Source organism: Pleurodeles waltl, chromosome 11, assembly GCF_031143425.1.
Source record: "Pleurodeles waltl isolate 20211129_DDA chromosome 11, aPleWal1.hap1.20221129, whole genome shotgun sequence".
Lineage (NCBI taxonomy): Eukaryota > Metazoa > Chordata > Amphibia > Caudata > Salamandridae > Pleurodeles > Pleurodeles waltl.
Window position 1 is genome coordinate 384000147 of NC_090450.1, and position 21835 is coordinate 384021981.

A 21835-nucleotide genomic window follows, 5' to 3' on the forward strand; every position below is an offset into this window, starting at 1 on the left:
CTTCCTTGGGGTCAGGTGAGGCCTCACCAGTGCCAACTCTGGGCTCCCCCCCTACTGGGGCAGAAGGCCTTTGGCTCCCTGGAACTCTCTTTAAGAGTGGCCTACCCTTCCTTTTCTTCTTTCCTTTTCTTGGGGACCCCTGTCTCCTAACTGTAGGGACTGACTCCCCAGGACTTTGGGTTGGGGGGGCGCCCTGGGCGACCACCCCATCTGTGACCAGACTCACCTCTGGGAGGTCATTGCCCAGGATACAATCTAGGGGAAGGTCAGCACTGACTACCACCCTAATCCAGTCAAGGATACCCTCCCTCTCTAGGGGCACTATGGCTACAGGTTTGGAGGTGACCTCCCCTGTGGCTATCCTGACTTTCTTTGTCTTTCCTGGGACATACATGTCTGGGGTCACTAACCGGTCACTCACTACAGTGTGACTGGCACAGGTGTCTCTCAGGCCAGTGGTAGGGATCCCATTCACTTGAATGTGGTGGAAGTGCCTACTCCCACCCTCAGGGATCACCAGCTTACCATCTGGTCCTGTCTCCCAGCACAATGCTAGGAGGACTTCATCATCTGAGGAATCCTCCTCTATGGCTACACTGGACAGCCCAGTGCTAACCACCTTCTTTGGACAGGCTGCATCTCCTCTGAAGTGACCTGTCTGCTGACAGTCAAAGCAAGCCCTACTGTCCAAGAGCTTTTTTAACCCTGGGTCTCCCTGTCTCTGCATGTCAGAGTGGGAGTGGGATTTACTCTCCTCCTTCTTAGGGTTCTGGGGTACAGAGGGAGTCTCTGTGGTGGGCTTACCACCTCCCTCCTTAGGTTTTTGGGGACCTGTCCCCCCCTTCTTGGAGTCTCCCCCCTGGGACTTGACAACCACCCTGGTTCTCAACCACTCATCAGCTGCCTCCCCTAGCTCTCTAGGGTTGGTCAGCTTAGAGTCCACTAGATGCTGGCGTAACCTTTCTTGGATACAATTGGTCAAGATGTGCTCTCTCATGATCAGATTGTATAACCCCTCATAAGTATTTACTTTGTTGCCAATAATCCAGCCCTCTAGTGCCTTTAGTGAGGTGTCCACAAAGTCAACCCAAGACTGGGTACTGACCTTCTGGGTGTCCCTGAACTTCATTCTATATTGCTCTGGGGTCAGACCAAACTTCTTGACTAAGCACCTCTTCATACTAGGGTATGAATCTGCCTCCTCCCCCCTTAAGGTCAGAAGCCTATCCCTCCCTGAGTTGGGGACCAACTCCCACAAAAGGGAACCCCAGTATTGAGGCTTAACCCTTCTCATTTGGAGTGCCCTCTCAAAGGCCCCTAGCCACTTATCTATGTCATCCCCCTCTACATAAGCAGGAACTACCCCCTTGGGTAATCTGGGGCAAACTCCCCCACCCATGGACACCTCAGCTTCTTTATCGCTGCTTCCATCTCTTTTTTCTTTGTATGCCCACTTTTTCTTCTCTAGGGCCAGCTTCTCTGCTTCCAAAGCTATGTAGGCTAGCTGGGCTTCCAGCTCTCTTTCCCTGATGGATGGGTTCTCTCCTCCTGAAAGTACCCTCTTCCTACCACTAGCTTTGGGTCTGCCCCTAGTGACTGTGTCCAGTGAGGACCGTTCCTCCTCTTCCTCACTTGGGGTCTGATGCCTTTCCTCCCCTGAGTGGTTAGAGTTAGCATCATCCTGTTTTGGTTCCTCCTCTGGAGCTTCCTCTGTCTCTACCTCTTGGGCCTCAGCCCATGCTGTCAGGGATTTAATCAGGATTTCCTTCCTGAGATTAGTGGTTGCAGGCAACCCCCTCTCAATACACAACCCCCTAAGCTGGACTACTGTCAGTGTGGGTAGGCTAGCCAGATCAAGCTCCATGGTTCCCTAGTTTTGTGTCAACAAAAACTTTTTGCAAAAATTGGAAACAAGAATTTAGAAAAATTACAAAAATTCAATAATTGAAATTAATCCAAATTAATTACAAAAAAAAAGAATTAAAATTAAAAATTAAAAACAATTTTTGCACTAGGACAATTTAAAGGATTTTTAATTTGTTTTATCTAAAACTGTAACGTGATATTGAACACAAGTACAGGATCCCGTCGCTGCTTCCAATTATGTTGGAAAATGGGTTATTGGTAGGGCAGGTAGGTACCTACACCTAGCAACAAGCCACAAACCTCCACAAAAGTACAGTTAGGTCTCAGTAAATTAATCCCAGCTCTACCCTTGGTAGCTTAGCATCGAGCGTCAAGGCTTAACTTAGGAGACAAAGTGTAAAGCATTCAAATATCACAAAACAGTAATTAAATAAAACACAGGAAACAGTTTAAAAATCCAAAACCAATTTATAAAAATAGCTTATATTTCTATCTTTAAAATGACACAAAAACGATTAAAATCGGTTCAGGGGAACCGGAGATATGAATTTTTAAAGTATTATTATTTTCTAGCGCATAGAAACAAAAAGCGCCAATCGGGTCATCTGGTTGCACCAGGACCGGGACAAAGTCAAACTTTCAGGCCGACCGCGATGGAGCCCTGCTCGGATACAGGTCGCGGGAAGCCTCGGTTAAAAAGTTACCTTCTGACTTAGTCTTTATTTTGAAGTTTTTCTTCACCGGGACGAACCTGCCAGTTGGATCCGACCTCCTGGAGCCCTTGTCCGGATACGCGAAGTCGGTTTCCTCGGTGGTGATTTCTACCTTCGGACTTAGTCGTTTTTTCGAGATGAAAATCCTTCGACCGGGGTAAACCTGGATCTTGATCCGACGTCCGTGGAGCCCTTCTCGGATACGATGGCTGGAAGGTCCCGGTCAACTTTTTACGTTCGGACTTAGTCTCTTTTTCGGATGTTTTTCTTGACCGGGACGAACCACGAAGTCAGGCCGGGTCGCGGTTGAGGCAAGCCGGCTAGAATTTCCGCGTTGAGTCGGTCACTTTATGGAGCTTTTTTCTAAAATTTCTCCAATCTTTTCCAAACTTCTGGGGCTTCACCCAGATGTTCTTTTAAGGTTCTTTTGGGGTCCACAGCTCACCCCAAGGGTCCAGAAGTTCTGTGATGGTCCTTGGGAAGTGCGGACTTCAACTCCCAGAATACACCTGGCGCAAACTCCTTTTTGGCCACTGGACAGTGGTCAGCTGGTCACTCTTTCAGGAGTTGGTGCAGGGGACTCTGGTTAGCAATTTTTCACCTGTAGCAAACAGGGAGTCCCTCCTTGAACCAGTGGAAGCCAGGCAAAGTCCTTCTTGTGGTGAAGCCCAAGTGTGCAGCTGGTGCAGTCTTTCTGAGTGCAGGGTCCAGGTGCAGGCCAGGGGTCCAGCAGGGCAGTCCTTCTTCTCCTTGTAGTTCTTTCTTCTTGAAATTTGGTGGGGATCTGAGGCGTGGGTGCAGGTCTGCCAGTTTTATCCTTGCTCCTGGGTGAAAAGCAGGGGGGCCCTGGTCCTCCAATCAGGGACAGGGTCGTCCCCCTGTGATGACCACTTCCTGGGAAGTGTGGCAAAAATCCATCCCAGAAGGCAATAGTCTCTAAAAATCCAAAATGGATGAATCTGATTTTTGGAGGAGAGATCTGGCTGAGCCCACCCACTGGTGTGGCTAAAAATCATAAACACACCCCTCTCCTGCCCTCTCCTAATCTAATCAAGGGGGCACCTAGCTGTCTGGGGTTGCAGGATGTGGGGGTGTTGCTGGGTGCTCCAGATGTCCTTCTCTGCCTTTGAAGACCAGTTTGGCAGCCCTCCCCCTTCCTGCTTCCCCATCTGCTGAGGGGAGATTCTCTCCCCCAAGCACATTCCTTTGTGTGAAGTCAGGCCACTTCACACCTCATTAAAGTAGCCTGGCAGAAACTGCTGCAGGCTGGCCAATCAGAGCACAGGAGCAAAAACAATGCAGAGCTGAAATTGGCAACTTTTTAGGTAAAGTCTAAACTTTTTACCTGCACTAGTTATATTAAATCCAACAACTGGAAGTTGTGGGATTTATTATAACAATCAATTTGATACCAAATTCTTGGTATGTAACATTTAAGGAGACTTTAAAATTTAAAATAAAGTCTGCCCATTCTAGCCTATGAAGGCCATTTACTTCAATGAGGGAAAAACGAATTTGGCTGTTTTTACCTCACCAGGGCTTATAAATCTATTTTTATAAAGTCCCTGCTTATAGTTACATGGCACCCAGCCCTAGGGGCACATAGGGCACACCTTAGGGGTGACTTATATGTAAAAATAAGGTAGTTTAAGACTTTGGAAGTACCTTTAATTCCAAAGTCGAATTTGCATATAACTTTAATTTAAAAGCAGCCAGCAAGGCAGGCTTGCTTTTAAAATGACACTGGGCACCTCAGCAATGCACCTAGGTGTGCACCACCTATGCTGTGGTCCCTAAACCTACATGCCCTACCATATACTAGGGACTTATAGGTAGGTTAACTTAGCCAATTATAATTAGCCTAATTTGCATATCCATTTTACACAGAGCACAGGCCCTGGGACTGGTTAGCAGTACCCAGGGCACCATCAGAGTCAGGAAAACACCAGCATAAAGTGGAAAATGGGGGCAAAAAGTTATGGGGCCCTTGCAATCAGCCCCAGTTTCTCACACACATTGACTATTGTTTCCTATTTTTAGTATATTGACACTTTATCCAAATGCATTAAAAATATGATAAAAGGTTTAGTTGAAACACAACTTCTCTGTTTAATTGAAAAAATAAGAAAAACACATATCAGAAAAATACATTAAATTGAAATTATGATCATTATGTTATTATTGGATTCGAGACAGGTTTGGGTTTACCTTCAGGATTAGAACTAATGGAAGATCAAAAAAAGGCTTTGGAAAAGGGTAAATGTTAGAGATAGCTTTAGTGAAGGTCCAGGTTAGGGATAAAGTTACAGTCAGCATTAGGGTAAAGATCAAGGATTTAGACCCTCATTCTGACCCTGGCGGTCCTAAACCGCCAGGGCCGCGGGCAACGGAAGCCCCGCCAACAGGCTGGCGGGGCTTCATTGCCCATTCTGACCGCAGCGGTAAAGCCACGGTCAGAAAAGGGGATCCGGCGGTTTCCCGCCGGAATACCCCTGGCAGGGCTGAACCTCCATGGCGGCGCTGCTTGGGGATTCCGACCCCCTTCCCGCCAGCCTGTTTCTGGCGGTTTTGACCGCCAGGAACAGGATGGCGGGAACGGGTGTCGTGGGGCCCCTGGGGGGCCCTGCACTGCCCATGCCACTGGCATGGGCAGTGCAGGGGCCCCCTAACAGGGCCCCAGCATGATTTTCACTGTCTGCATAGCAGACAGTGAAAATCGCGACGGGTGCAACTGCACCCGTCGCACCCCTGCAACACCGCCGGCTCCATTCGGAGCCGGCTTCTGTGTTGCAGGGCCTTTCCCGCTGGGCCGGCGGGCGCTCCTTTGGCGGGCGCCCACCGGCCCTGCGGGAAAGCCAGAATGGCCTCCGCGGTCTTTTGACCGCGGAGCGGCCAAATGGCGGTGACCGCATGGCGGGCGGCGCGGTCAGAATGACCGCCATGGTGTGGATCTAGCACAGGTCACTGACATGGTAAGAATAAATGCCAAGTTTTGGACTAGTGTCTGGGTCAAAGTAGGGTTAGGGTTAGGGTAAGGGTCATAGAAAGAATTTGAATTAGGGTTAGGGGAACGGTCAAGGCAAGAGTCTGAGTCAGGGCCATGTTAGTGTTGATGTAAGGGGGAAAGTCAAACCTAGTGCAAGGATCGGGTCTAGGGGCAGAATATTGAATAGGATCAAGGATGGTGCTAGGGTCGTGGATGGGGTATATACTAGTGAGGATAAAGTATAGGGCTCAAGGGAACGTAAAGGTTTTGGTAAACTTTAGTAACAAACATTAATAAGATTATGGTTAGTATATGGCTAGAGCCAATGTCAGTGATAGGATTGGAAACACACTTTTGATGAAGTAAGGATTAGACTGACATTAGCATTTGGCCTCGGATCGAAGGCTAGGGTACTAGTTGTCACTGGTGGTAGGATGTGAGGTATTTCTAATACCAAAGTTAGAACAATATACTAAAAATTAAAGTATCATTGAAAATCATTTCGATTATCAATGAAAATATTTTGGCAATAACGTTTTCATTGAAATGACGGTTCAGTGCAAAGAAAAGTAAAATCCTATTTTAAGAGTGACATAGTTTTTCAACAAAAATGTTTCTCTGAAATCACACTTCTCTGAAATGTGCCGAAATTAAATGACATATAGCTTTTTGATTATGAGTAGCCTCTGTTGCTATCCTATTCTGAGTGGACGTTCAGTCACAGTGCTGACACCACTGCTTGTTTGGCATTACTCACTACTTCTAGAACTGAAATCAAATAGAAAAGACTAATTTCAGCAGTCTTGAAGTAATTTTGTCCTCTTCCTAGCCAGCTGCACATTAAAGCCCTCTGTGTAAATCTTTTCTCATAGTATGGTATGAGATGTGCTGTTCATTGAAGCTCTGGTCAATGAAAATGCTGTTTAGTAGAAACAGTGGGAGAATTTGTAATCTACTCGAACAGTGAATTGTTAGTCCAGCTATTTACTGGTCACTGGAGTACAATCGACTAGATGCAATTGGCACGAACATAAAGGGTAGGGCTTCTGGGCTTCCTTTTATCAACTTTAATCTTTAAAAGTCACAGACATCTTGAGTGCCTCCCAAGCTCTCACTCAGTTGACTGAAACCTGCTGCAAACTCCTCTGTTGTTTTATGACTACTGAGTGAGAAAGTGCAAGGCTTCCTGTTTTGCCTGTGATAGCTGCAGATAGCTTTGAGTGTCAGCGACAGGAAACTCACATCACTTCTGCAATGCAACCTAACAGAAACCGATAAGTTATTTCACTGGAGGCAAAACGCAGAGCAGCTACAAACGCCCTAGCCTTTTTCACATGGCAGACACGGTGGAGAAAAGCTCTGAAGAGCCCCCTGTGTCCATGACGCAGGAATGCCCCCAAAAGATTCAAGACGTAGTAGAGAGCTCAGGCGGGGAGAGACTGTCTTTTGATGATGCCGGCCTTTCGCTGCTTCTTCAGAATGGCCTGGAGAACCTTCGGCTGGAGAACTCACTCACGGATGTGGTCCTATGTGTGGATAGCAAGGAATTCTTTTGCCACCGTGTGGTCCTGGCAGCAGCTAGCAATTACTTCAGGTGCGTTGTCAGTTGTTTCTTAAATTTTGTAGAATGCTGTAGTATTTGGTGATTTAAATACGAGCCTTAGATTTTATAACATATATCATATTCATTAGAATGTAGATAATCCACCAATGACTACAAAAATGTCATTTCAGGCAGTGCGTGAAACAATGTACAAGTAAGGTATTATCGTCCAGAAGCATTGTAACAAGTTTGACCTTCCACTATTTCTGTAGTCTTTCTTGAAACATGATACTTCTCCCTTGTTTACTGTGACTTCACAATTAGGAAGAACAAGCTGCCTGTTTGAACGAGGATGTTGGTCACTGTACACTCCTGTAGCTCACACCGCTTTGATAAGAAAGCACGAGGCTGTTCATATCTGTATGAAACATCACTGTAACTGTGCAACTTTATCCTTCTTCACACAAAAACATTTTGGGTTTGTCACCACTAGTTTTCTGTTTATGAAAAGCCTAGAGCACATCTGGCGAACACATAAGACTTTGTAATAACACAGATGTATGTGAAAATTATGTTCCCTTTTGTTCTTCGGAAAAAAACTGCAGGTGTATGAATATTTTGTGGAGCCCGGGCTAGGAGTACGATATATATATATGTATATATATATATATATATATATCCGTGTATCCCGTAGCAGCCGTGGTTTAAGGACCCTGTATTCTAAAGAAGTGTCATGAGAGGACTTCTGGTTGATGATGTACAATAGTTACATTTCAGAAGCCCTATCTTGTGCGAACCCTAAACTTAGGCCTGCTCTGGCCAGTGTGTCATGGGCCGCAGTGCAAGGACGGAAATGGGCCCGCTGGCCACACTGTTTGCACGGTGGAAAACACCAATAATCAGGGTTCACTGGGCTCCTCGGCATCCCAGAGCCACTGCACCGACTGCAGCAATGGAAGCTAACCCTTATATTGATTTTTAGACTGCACAGGTTTTTAACCCTAGCTGCCCAGTATAGAATTGCTGTACAGACCATTCAAAGGCCCTTCAGCGAGTTTATTCTTCTATGCAAACTATGGCATAGTCAAAGTCCTAAAAAATTACCGAAAAGCTACTAAATGATACAAAGGTCAGAATTCTATCCGTGGTGCTTGCGTTATAGTTAAACTAAATCACAAGTAACAATTTTGAATAGCTGAAGTTGACCAGGGTATCTGTGCCCTTGTGAAACACTCATGAATCCAATGGGATGCCTTGCTCTTTCAGAGCTTGTTTTCAATCAGGTGATCAGTCTTGTCACTCTAGCCCAGGCATACTGCCTCTGACGGGGTGGACGTGATGATATCTGGTAGCTTAGTCCATGGGGTAAAACAGTCCTCTCCAGTCCCTGCAGTTTTGGGGCCCCCACCTTTCAAAGGGTCACCATTCAGCCTAAAGCCCATGAATATCTGTGAGATATAGGACCTCATGGACCACTCACCGCATTCTGCAGGGTCCTAATTATTTTGTGTTAGGCCAATGGCTGAGTCATCAAGAGAAACAATTTCTAAATAGAAGAAATCTTCCTATGACTTTGGTGCTGTTGTTTTGGATGTCTTTATCGTTAGCCTCAGGGAAATTGACACATTGTAAGGATTTGTCTTTTTGTAATTAGTTTTGGTTCTGTTTTGTTCTTAATCAGGTCTGGCTTCATGAAATCACCCTGCACTCACATGAGTCTCAGACTCTTCTTACTATAGTGAGGCATTCAAGTACATAGCTGCCACGTTATTAAGTTGCATGTGTGACATTTCTTTGTTTTGGTGGGCTTATTTGTGACATTTCAATGCGCTACATGTGACACTTTGAGTGACAATTTAACACAAGCAGAAATTGTGATTTTTTTCATGCATTTGTGCAGTTTAATGGTCTGAAAATAACTCACCACACATAGCAGCTTGACCATGATCTCTAAAATATTTCCGTTGTCTCTCTCACTCAAAATACTGGACAAAGGAAAGAGGAGTGAACACTCGCCTGTCCATCACCACCCCAGGGGTGGTGCTCAGAGCTCCTCCAGAGGGTCCCTGCGTTTTGCCATCTTGGATTCAAGGTTGGCAAGGAAATCTGGGAGCATTTGTGTGGCCAATGCCAGCAGGGGACATCAGAGCCCCTTCCTGATAGTCACCCAGATAGGTGACCAATCCCCCTTTCAGGGATAATTAGGGTCTCTCTCTTGGGTGGTTCCTCAGAATTCAGATTGCAAGACTCCAGCAGGAATCCTCTGCAACCTCCACTTCGACTTCTGACCGAAGAAACTGCATCTGGACGCTCCAGGACCCGAAAAGCTGCAACAAAGAAGCAATACACCTCCTGCAACATTGTATCCACAGCTCCTTCCAGCAACTGCAACATTTCCCCAGTCATGCATCCTTTGAGGACAGCCCGTCTTCAGTCTGCATCAGAAGGAGTAAGGAATCTCCACTGGGGTGAAGGAGTCACTCCCCTTCTTCTGTAGGTACCAACTGCGACGACAGCCAGATGTGTGGATCCCCTCTCCTGCTGAGCTGCTTGGATCCTCCATCACGGGTGGTGGACTGAAGTGGTCCCGATGGTCCTCTCTTCCAGCTGTCCAACTTTTGTGGAGATAAGCCCTTGCCTGCCCATGCAGGACAGTACCCCCATGCACCATGTCCTTTGCAGCTGCCAAGGCTTGTTGGCATCTTTTCCACGAGATCTTCAGGCATTCAGAAGCTCCAGCACTCCATCCTGTGATGCACAGCTCCCTGAGTAGTTCTCCGGCGGCGTGGGAGCCTTCATCGTGGTGCTGCATGGGCCTCTTCCTCAACCTTTGTGTCCCCTTCCTGTGGGACTCCTGTAGGTGCTGCCTGGTCTTCTGTGTTGCTGAGGTCCTCCTCTGACTCCCTCTCCTGGGTAGAGTCAACCTGGTCCTTCCGGGCTCCTAACAGCTACACTTTCCACTAACCGCAAGTTTTGCGTGGGCCAAGGCTTGTTGGCAGAATGCGAAGATGCAAACCTGACTGCAATCTTCCTTTCAACGTGGGACATCATCTGCATCCTCCAGGAACTCGACTTCATCTTCTTGGGTGCAGTGCTGACTCTCCTTCACCATCGACTCACCTCTTGCACCTTCAGCCTGGTGGGTAGGGGCTCCTACCCTTTCTGGACTATGCTGTACTTCTTTGACTTGGTCCCCTTCTTCCACAGGTCCTCTTGTCCAGGAATCCACTGTTGGTGTCTTGCAGTCTACTCTGGGTTTTCATTATTCTTCTTTTCTTCTAAGTGGGTTTTCTGGGGAATTTACAGTGATTTACTCCTGCTTTCCTGGTCGCTGGGGTGGGTTGTGGTACTTAACTTTGGGCTTTCCTAGTACTCCCAGCTCCCCTCTATACACTCCCCTTACCTAGGTGGGGGACTGACTTTCACATTCCATTTTTTTAGTATACGGTTTGTACTCCCCCTAGGGCTATATCTCCTATTTATGCATACTAACGTATATAATTTTTGTATTACTTACCTCCAAAGGGAGTATAGCCTCTATGGTATTTTTGGTATTTGTGTCACCAAAATACAGTACTTTTATTTTTGTAACACAGAGTGTTTTCTTTCATGTCTGTAAGTACTGTGTGACTCCAGTGGTATTGCATGAGCTTTGCATGTCTCCTAGATAGGCGTTGGTTGCTCATCCACAGCTACCTCTAAGGAGCCTGGGTTCTAGACACTGCCTACACTACACTAATGAGGAATAAAAGGACCTGGTATAAGGTGTTAGTACCACAGGTACCCACCACACACCAGGCCAGCCTCCTACAGTGGTCCATTCAGGGAAATCTTCCTGAATTTCCCAATCGGAAATTGAAATCAAATATGTGATGTCAGTTCATGTTTGAAACATGTCTAATGAAGCATTTATTAGCTATTCCTGCATCCAAACTTAGTTTGCTTATTTTTTGTTGAGTTGAGCACCCTTTTGCTACTATTTTGGGCTGTGAGTTTTGTTCCTTACGATTGAATTTTCCTTTGCATCTCATGCTGGATGCGTTTGTCTGGCTGTTTCTTCTTCCCTGATGTCAGGGAGAGGTTTGCGTATTGCTATTTACCTTTGCAATATTCTTCAATCAAGAACTGCAGAATTGGCAAAGAGGTTGTTTGCCCCTTGTGGCATTTTCCCTCTAGCTGGGACCCCCTTAAGTTGAAATTTGACATCTTCCAGGTGAACAATTTTGTGGACCATGGCTACTTATAAGAGTCACCCTTCCTTTGAGCAATCAAGAAGGAAACTTGATAGATCTTTTCGGCTTCCAGTCCTTGAGTGGTTTCTATATCTTTTTAGTTCAGATGCTTGCATTGTGTGGCAGGATGTTCATCGTTTTTCAGTTAGTTTATCATGTAATATAACATCCTTATGTTACTTCAGGGATAGATTCATCCGCATTGTGGGTGCATGCAAAGGGATGTGGCCTAAAAACATAACTAAGAACCTTTTCAAAAGGTGTGCTCTACATAACTATTTGGCCTAATACAATTGGACTAGATGCCTTTGTTTGAAAAATTCATAAATAGAGCTTTCCCTTACAGACCGAGTAACTAAAAACAATAACATATTTAGCAGTTTACACAGCAACCTTATCCAGGGCCATTCGAAATGAAACATTTGGGAAGTTACATGTAAAATCTAGAGCCTGTAGATCTTCAAAGTTAGTAACATTTACTGACTGATTATTATTATCTGTAGATAAAGCAAAATTCAGGCGTTAGGTGCTGCTCACTGGGAAATAAGACAACCCCATTTCCAGTACAGAAATGTAAAGACAAGGGCTACATATATACATACACAACACATATGTACTTTTTTTTTCTTTCAATTTCAGTTTTATTTCGGCAAAAACATGTCCTTAAAGCACAGTTAGAACACATTATTTAATAAAAGCTCATTGTAATAGAAAAAGCGTTACTTTCTTAAAACAAGTTGTAAAAATCTCGATCTACAGGCATTTATAGTAACTGACGAAATCTAAAATATAAATTGACTTACAATAATTGCACTCAGAGCAAAAAAGACAGATCAAAGAAGCTAAAACTCAAGCAGGTTAAATAGAATTTACATATACAATTATTCGCAGAGAAGAGTGGCTTGAGATTGATCCACCACACTGAGGGCCAGATGTAGAAAGCATTTTGCGATGCACATTCACAATTTGAGAGTCGGTACCGACTCGCAAATTGTGAATGCGACTCGCAAATAGGAAGAGGTGTTCCCTTCTTATTTGCGACTCGCATCGCTATGCTAAATTGCTTTGTGACCGCGAATGCGGTCGAAAAGCAATTCGTAGTTACCACCTGTGTCACACTGGTGGTAACCCATTCGCAAAAGGGAAGGGGTCCCCATGGGACCCCTTCCCCTTTGTGAATGTTGCCCAGAATGTTTTTTCGGAGCAGGCAGTGGTCCAATGGACCACAGCCTACACTGAAAAAACGAAACCAAATGGTTTCCGTATTTGTTTTATTTTGCAACTCGTTTTCCTTTAAGGAAAACGGGCTGCAAAATAAAAAAAAACTGCTTTATTTAAAAAGCAGTCACAGACATGGAGGTCTGCTGTCTTCAGCAGGCCCCCATCCCTGTGACTGCAGGGAATCGCTATGGGGTCGCAAAATGCGACCCACCTCATTAATATTAATGAGGTGGGTCTTTGCGACCCCATAGCGATTCGCAGAAGGTGTCTGAGACACCATTCTGCATATGCTTTTGCGACTCGGAAATTGAGAGTCACACCGACTCGCAATTTCAGAATCGCAAAAGCATATCTTGCTACATCTGGCCCTAAGTCCCATACTACCAGAAACGGTATGTGCAAACTTAAGATTATTTACCAATAAGAGGGGCACACAACCTATAAATTCAGTCTACACATGGAGCAAAATGGCCTGGAAGTTAGAATTAAAATTTCCTGCATAAAAAAATTATATATATGTATATATAAATATTTATACAAAAGATAAAATAGAATTATAAAAAAAAACAATATAAACTTCTTAAAAGAATTGTTTTTTAAGCCTTGGTAATTAAAAACTTAGATCTGATACGCCATATTAACTCTAAAAATGTTGCCACCGCACATGCCACAATCCCATGCGGGTTTGTTCTGCTAATTCTGAGGGCCATGTGCCGATCTCTAATACCCAAAGATTTACAGAGAGGCCTGATCCAGCGCATCCTCTGCCTATTGTACGCCGGACAGAGGGAATAAGACATGGGATATATTCTCTGGGGTCATACATCCCATCGGGCATGATTCTACTCAACACTCAGACTGCTTCCATCTAGAAGTAAGAGCCCGGAGCGGTAAAGAGCCAATTCCAAACCTAATATAAAGTGCATGTGCATAAGGTACCAAAATCATATCAAGATAGGGCTCAAATTCATAGTGTCATTTAGTTAATAAAAAGCTATCAGTTAAGCTTAAGGAGGAGGTTGCAGCCAGCTTAGCCCCTATCCGTTTCATCCAATACGTGTCCTTTAAAATTTGAATAGCGCTCTTTGGAAGGTGCAGGGGGTCCGTCGACAAGAATCCTAACTCCAATGCATAAAAGGCTTTTTTCACATATCTGCACCAAGGAATATTTTCATAGTGCGGAACAGCTATCACCGCTCGAAGCCATGCTATGTATGGGTCCAAGGAACCTGTCAACCATAATTGTATTGAGTACTTTAATGGTCTCAATGCGGCTACTTCCGCAATTGAGTATAGGTTCAAGTCCATTCGAATAGAAAGTGTGGGAGGGCTCAAAGGTACTTTTAACAAGGCTTTGAAAAAAAAAATCCGCTCTCTCTAAGGCTAGTAAGTTGCCATGGCCCCACAACTCGGCACCATAAAGTACTCCCCCTCTGGATTGACTTTTATATATCTCCATTTCTGGTGTAATGGAAAAGCAGGTGGATCTGCCGGCAAATCTCAAAATGTGTCCTGCTTTATGTTTTAAGAACATAATACTTTTTAAAGATTGGACCTCCCACTTATGCGAATCCTCCATCCTTATTCCTAAATAATCGAAGTCTGATACTCTTTCCATCCAGTGAAATCCTTTTCTTCACTCCGCATTTAGGGTCACCAAAGACCATATATTTGGTTTTAGTGGCATTCATTTGTATATCAAAATCTCTACAAAAACCTTAAGACCTCACAAGGAGTCTGTTAAGACCTGAAGCAGTTTGGGAAAGGAGAAGGGTATCATCCACAAACAGGAGACATGGGGTCTTGACGCTGCTCAGTTTTGGGGCGTTGTTTTCACAGTCATAAAGATAGGGAATGCAAGCATTTATGAAGAGTAAAAATAGTGTAGGAGCCAGCACACAACCCTGTCTTACCCCCTTCTGTAATGGGATTTCTCCTGACAGTTTACCATTCATACCCCACCTTACTCTAGCAAAACTATCATAATATAACTCCTGAATCAAAAGTAACAAAGGGCCCGGGAAACCAGCCCTATCCAGAATCTCCCATAATTTGTCACGTGGGACCAAGTCAAAGGCAGACTTGAGATCCACGGAAGCAACAAAAAGACTTCCAGCTTCCAGGTCAACAGTTTTCCATTGTACTTACTTCTGTATATGGTGCTTGCAAACAACATCTTGCTTTTAAGTAACACTGTAAAAATTAGGTGTTACTACTACCCAGCTGAGTGGGACAATAAGTTATGCTTGCCTCAATAAGATTTGAACCTGTGATCTTCAACTTGCATACAGATTTTTGCAGCAGGCACATTGGCCCACTGAATTTGTCTTAATAGCTCTATCTGTAACCTTCAAGATTGCTCAAGGTCAACTCAGCCTCCGAAATGAATACATTTAGAACTATTGCAATGGGGTAATAGTTACAGTTGATATTTATTGCACTACAAGCGGCAAAAGTGCTGCTATGACGTGCCATAAAAGCATTGCATCATTATTTATCTGCTGGTCACGTGTCTCAGTTGCTAAGAAAAGACATTGGGCAAAGGCACCCGTACCACATATACGTGTATATTCAGAATGTTTCAACTTCAAATTCTGGTAAAATAACTTAGGGAGTCCATGTATCCAATGTAGTGCACTCTGCGTAATCGACAAACCGTAGGTTTGAATCCTACAAGTCCGCTCACTTGATTCATGCGTGTATTACTGACATTTAGGTCACATGCTCCACTCCGTGTAAGAAGCTCACTAGGATGTGCACACCTGCAAAGGCTTGGTGAAAGGCACAGGGCATGCGTTTGAAACCCTGCACGGGTAACTCACACTTTCATTGTTTTGAAGGCAGGGAAATGTTAACACCTAGGATGATGTGCCACTAAATAATGAACATTGTGTTATGTGCTTTACACATGAGCATAATTTGTATGTATATTTTCATACACCTACAATAATGTACTTATGCATTCAGGTAACATTATTTTCTTGACCTACACTAAACATATAAGCAGTGCATCTTCATCATTTTATTCTTTCTCTTCTTTTTCTACACCCAGTTTGTTATTTCTACATGAAAAATCGTTTGCTAGTTTCTGAGAAGCTATAAACGTATATATCACTTCCACATCTCGGTTCGACTTATAGCTTATTTGCGAACAAGGCTAGGGTGGTCATTACAACCCTGGCGGACGGTGTTAAAGCGGCGGTAAGACCGCCAACAGGCCGGTGGTAAAAAATTTGGAATTACGACTGTGGCGGAAACCGCCAACAAAGACAGCCACTTTAGCACTCCGACCGCCACGGTGGTACAAACAAACAGCTCGGCGGTCACCGCCAACAACAGACAGGCGGAGGACAATGTACCGCCCCCACTATTATGACAGGCCAATCCGCCACCTTTTCCGGGGCGGATACACAGCGGATAAAAACACGGCGGAAACAGGAATTTAGACGGGAAAACGCTCACCTCTACACACTCCACGAGGAAGGAGGACACCATGGAGCCGGAACTCCAAATTCTTCCTGCGATAGTCTTCCTGCTCGTCTACCAGGAGCACCAACGCTGGCGGCGAAGACCACGGTGAGTACTGCACCTACGACACAGGGGAGGGGGGAGGCAAAAAACAGAGACACACACAATCAACACCCCCACCCCCACCCTCACCCACTACAACACACACACCAATGCATATCTATACATTACAGTTACACCCCCCAAACCTCCTGGAAGAATGCAAAGACAAAAGGAAATGAGTGTAACCATTGTAATATATCAAAAATCAGTAAGCAAAAATATACATATTTACACTATTAACAAAATATACACCAAGATTAGTAGTCCAGGTATTGCGCCATTTATAGTCCGTGGACCACTGGGCCCAAAATGCATGGGCGAGGCCCACACACGATACCAGATCAAAACAGAGAGAACACTGCAGGGGCATCAGATTGAAATACAACAGGCACCTCAGGGGGAAGGGAAGGGGGGGCACCTCAGCCGGATGAGTGCACAATGTCAGATCAACGAGGGGGCTCCATGCCCATTGATGTATCCTGGGGAGTGCAAAGCAACAGTCTCTCAAGTCTCTACAGTGGGTGGTTTGGCCACTGCTGCATCCTGGGAGTGCAAAGCCACAGTCTCTCAAGTCTCTACAGTGGGTGGTTTGGCCACTGCTGCATCCTGGGGAGTGCAAAGCCACAGTCTCTCAAGTCTCTACAGTGGGTGGTTTGGCCACTGCTGCATCCTGGGGAGTGCAAAGCCACAGTCTATCAAGTCTCTACAGTAGGTGGTTTGCCCACTGCTGCATCCTCGGGAGTGCAAAGCCACAGTCTCTCAAGTGGATGCCTTTCTCCACTGGTTCTAGAGGGGGCTTGGTGCCCAGAGTGCTTCATCCTGCCAAGGACAGACATAGTGGATGTCTTTCTCCACTGGTTCTGGAGGGGGACTGGTGGTCAGAGTGCTTCATCCTGCCAAGGACAGACGTAGTGGATGTCTTTCTCCACTGTTCTGGAGGGGGACTGGTGCCCCGAGTGCTCCATCCTGCCAAGGACAGACGTAGTGGATGCATGTCTCCACTGGTTCTGGAGGGGGACTGGTGCCCAGAGTGCTCCATCTTGCCAAGGACAGACGTAGTGGATGCATGTCTCCACTGGTTCTGGAGGGGGACTGGTGCCCAGAGTGCTTCATCCTGCCAAGGACAGACGTAGTGGATGCATGTCTCCACTGGTTCTGGAGGGGGACTGGTGCCCAGAGTGCTTCATCCTGCCAAGGACAGACGTAGTGGATGTCTTTCTCCACTGGTTCTGGAGGGGGACTGGTGCCCAGAGTGCATCACTCACCCCCGCGACGGTCCCTGTTGCGTCAATGCCCCTGCCGCTCATGGGATAGCGGTGCTTGAGTTGGCGGTGCTTGCCCTGTTCAGCGGTGCTTGCCCTGTTCAACAGTGCTTGAGTTGGCGGTCCTTGCCCTGTTCAGCGGTGCTTTACTTGGCGGTCCTTGCCCTGTTCAGCGGTGCTTGACTTGGCGGTCCTTGCCCTGTTCAGCGGTGCTTGCCCTGTTCAGCGGTGCTTGACTTGGCGGTCCTTGCCCTGTTCAGCAGTGCTTGCCCTGTTCAGCAGTGCTTGCCCTGTACAGCGGTGCTTGACTTGCCGGTCCTTGCCCTGTTCAGCGGTGCTTGCCCTGTTCAGCGGTGCTTGACTTGGCGGTCCTTGCCCTGTTCAGCGGTGCTTGCCCTGTTCAGCGGTGCTTGACTTGGCGGTCCTTGCCCTCTTCAGCGGTGCTTGCCCTGTTCAGCGGGGCTTGACTTGGCGGTTCTTCATTGCCCAGCTGGGCTGTGGCTGGCAGTCCTTCATTGGCCAGCTGGGCTGTGGCGGGCGGGGCCCTCCTGGGCAGCTGGGCTGTGGCTGGAGGGGCCCTCCTGGGCAGCTGGGCTGTGGCTGGCGGGCCCTCCTGGGCAGCTGGGCTGTGGCTGGCGGGGCCCTCCTGGGCAGCTGGGCTGTGGCTGGCGGGACCCTCCTGGGCAGCTGGGCTGTGGCTGGCGAGGTCCTCCTGGGCAGCGACAATGGGGCTGGCTGTGGCCTCCTGGGCAGCGACGATGGGGCTGGCGGTGGCCTCCTGGGCAGCGACGATGGGGTTGGCGGTGGCCTCCTGGGCAGCGACGATGGGGCTGGCGGGGCCCTCCTGGCCAGCGGGAATGATGGCGGTCTTCTCCACTGTGCTGCTCCTCCCAGACTTGCCGGGTTTCTTCTGGCCCTTCCCCACCTTGGGAGGAGTCACAGCTGAGTCCACACTCCCACCGGGACCCCTGGGAGCGGCTTGGGTGGCTGGAGTCTTCCCCCTCTCCCGCCGGTCACTGGCCAACTTCTGGTGCTTCACAGGGGGGGGACTGACTGTGCTGTGGCTCTGTGACACACTGGCTGTCCTGGTGGCCGGTGCACTCCACATACCTGTGACAACAGGCACCACTGGTCCCAGAGATTTTGTGGCTGAGGTGCTAGTTCGGGACCTATGACTTGGACGGGGGGGTGGTGGGAAATAGGTTAAGGGTGGACAGGAAAAGTTTTTGGGAGACACTGGGACGGGTAGCTGGAGGGGGTTTGGGAGTGGAGGAAGAGGTTGTGATTGTAGGAGGTGTATGTTTTGTGGCTTTGGGTACAGGTGCATGCACTGGAGGCTGTTGTGAGGTGGATGTATGTTGGGTGGGTGTGTTCCTGCGTTTGTGTATCTTGGGAGGGGGTGTCACAGACACACTGGGAGAGGACACAGGGGACGTGTGAATGGTAGTGGCGGTGGTGACTGCACGTGAGCGGGGTGTGGTGGTGGGTGTGCTGGTGCGGGACGTAGTGGCTGTAGAGGTAGTGCATGCAGGTGTGAGTGTAGATGAGACTGGGAGGGAGGAGGGAGACGAGGAGGAGGGGGACACAGTGGAGGCAGTGGATGTTGGTGTGTCTGTATGTGTGTGATGCTTGCGTGAGTGCCTGTGGGATGTGTGGTGCTTATGTTTACCTGAGCTTCCCTTGTGTGGTGAGGTGTATGCAGGCTGGTCTGATGGTGTGCTTGGGAGAGGCAGAGGTACAGGGGATTGGGTCTGGGTGGAGGGAGTTGGAGGGGGAGGCTAGACACAGGGACAATGGCTGCCATCAGTGCTGAGGCCAGAGTTTGAAAGGATCGGTGAAGGGCCGCCTGACCAGAATGAATGCCCTCCAGGAATGCATTGGTTTGTTGCAACTCCCTTTCTACACCGTGGATGGCATTCAAAATGGTAGACTGCCCAACAGTGAGGGACCTGAGGAGGTCAATGGCCTCCTCACTGAGGGCAGCAGAGGTGACAGGGGCAGGGGCTGAGGTGCCTGGGGCGAAGGTGATGCCCACCCTCCTGGGTGAGCGGGCATGGGGCGAAGGCTGAGGGGCTGCTGGGAAGGCAGTGCTGGTAGGGGGTGGCGGCTGTACCTGTAGAAGTGTGGGGCACAGATGTTGCCACCACCACAAGGGAGCTCCCATCGGAGGACGAGTCTGTTTCGCTGGTTTCAGCTCCTGTCCCCACCGTGGTGCTCCCCTCGCCCTCCGTCCCACTGGTGTATTCAGAGTCCGTAGTGTGGCCCTCCATGGTCATGTGGGATGCAGCTCCCTCGTGCTCCGGTTCCACTGCTCCTCCGCCTGATGATGCTAATGCACACAAGAACAGGGAGACCGCAAAAAAGGGGGGGGGAACAGAAGAAAGACATGTTGGAAGACAAGACAGACACAGAAGCACCCTGCACTACGTCGCGCTCTTGGGCTCTACAGTGCAATTCCTGGGAAATGGCCTACAAGGCTATGGACGACATATGCACACATAGATGACACAGGTGCATGAATAGCTGTACTTGGCACTCTACAGAGGTGGGGTGGGGGGGCCACAGGGCCATGCCTTACGAAGGGGCCTAGCCTATGGCCTAGGGAAACCCACAGCCCTCCTCCCCCACCCAGACCCCTCCACTGCGCGCAAAGTCAGCTGAATGAGAGTGTACTCACCCCCTTGTGTCTGCTGTGATGCCCTCAAGCGCCCATCCAACTCCGTGTAGGCCACCGCCAGGATCCTTAACATCAGGGGGGTCATGGTTCGACGGGCACCCCTCCTATGTTGGGAGGCCATCCCCAGCTGAGCCTCCGCCGTCTTCTTGCTCCAGCGGCGAATGTCCTCCCATCTTTTCCGGCAGTGGGTGCTCCGTCTGTGGTGGACCCCCAGGGTCCGGACGTCCATGGCGATGGCACGCCAAATATCCTTCTTCTGGTGGGCGCTGACCTACATGAAATGTACAGGGGAAGAAGAGAAGTCATTAACAACTGCGCCGTCAAAGTGAGTGGCCCCCATCCCTACCCTTGCCATGCGGCACATGCACCCACCGTCTTTCATGCACGCAGAACTCTGACCTCTTCCTTCTTACAACCAGCCCTCTCCACACAGGCATACCGCATACAACATGCTCCCTGTGTACTTACCTGTTGGTCTGGAGGACCGTAGAGTAGCGTGTACTGGGGGAGGACCCCATCGACGAGCTCCTCCAACTCCTCCGATGTGAAGGCAGGCTAGGCCTAGATCGAAATAGCAAGGCTTGGTCCCAACTCCTGGTAATATTCTGTAGGTAGTTTGTGAAGGGGCCTCAAGAGTGAGTTGCATATAACTCTAACAGTCATTTTCTGGCCTTCTGCCCTCATCCTCTCTGCTTGCACATGGTCCAATAATAGTGCTTGAACTTGCTTTCTACCAGGGATGGAGCCACATGCCATAACATGAAAAATGTCAGTAAGGCCGATCTCTTCCAGGGATTTTTTGACATAAGCCAGCCAGGGTATGGAAGAGCCCGTGTCACAGGCTAAGCAATCAGAAAAAATGCTCTTTTTAGGGATGCCTCTTCTTTGTGCCAATTAGACAACCACAAAAGAGGTGGGTGGGTACAAATATAATCACTGAGATAGATTAGACCTAATTCCTTGTGGCAAATAATATGGGGTGTCGATACTGGGGCAGTTAGTACTCTTCTAAAAAACGTATTTTCTTCCCTTTGGAGAGTTAATGGGTCACCTATTCCACAGATTCCTGCCCCACAGATTGCAACTGGTACGCACTGAGCGAAATATATTTGCAACAGGGGTAAAATGCCCTCCTTCCCTTTGGGGACAGTAAACTGAGGAGAGAGCCCACTGCCCTTGAAAACGTAACCGTATTCTGTGCAATATGGGGGGACCATGAGCCAGTAGAGCCAAAGGTAATCCCAAGTTCGGAAAGATACTGGTACTAGACAGAATATTCAGGCCCATCCTAATACATGACAGCCTAGCAAGCTTTGGCCTGCAAGTCCTAATAAAAGATTGAGACAAATTGGTTAACCAATCAAGATTTGTGATAAATTGTACAAATTAGTTGACTAGAATATGCAAGGCTTTAGGTGTGTGAGCAATTAACACTGCGTCACCTGCATTGAGTTGGGTGGGGAGGGGAGCACTGCTTATCATTGGTACATCGGGCGTGTACTTGGTAAGCTCAGTGCTGAGATCATTAAAAACATAGCAAGCACGCAGCCTTGACGTACCCCTTGTTCAATACTGAAAGCATTTGACACTTCCCCTTTTTACCGAACTTAACACATGCTTTTGTACCAGTGTGCAAACAGACCAATAGGTGTATCAATGCCTAATCCATTCCCAGCTTAATAAGGAAATGCCACAGCTTTGAGCAATTAACGCAGTTGAAAGTCATCGACAAGTCCATGAAGGCTAGATGGAGTGTGGACTGCTT

The 21835-nt window shown here is 47.7% G+C and overlaps 1 protein-coding gene across 1 annotated transcript in view; it reads left to right on the forward strand.

Moving 5' to 3' along the window:
• Positions 1-6838: 6838 nt before the first annotated feature.
• Positions 6839-21835, forward strand: part of KLHL6 (kelch like family member 6) — a 1417570-nt gene continuing 1402573 nt past the window's right edge. Inside the window, exon 1 of the mRNA XM_069213706.1 lies at positions 6839-7159. Within this exon, the coding sequence (XP_069069807.1) occupies positions 6900-7159 (260 nt within the window). The 5' untranslated portion in view covers positions 6839-6899. The remainder of the gene's footprint in view (positions 7160-21835) is intronic.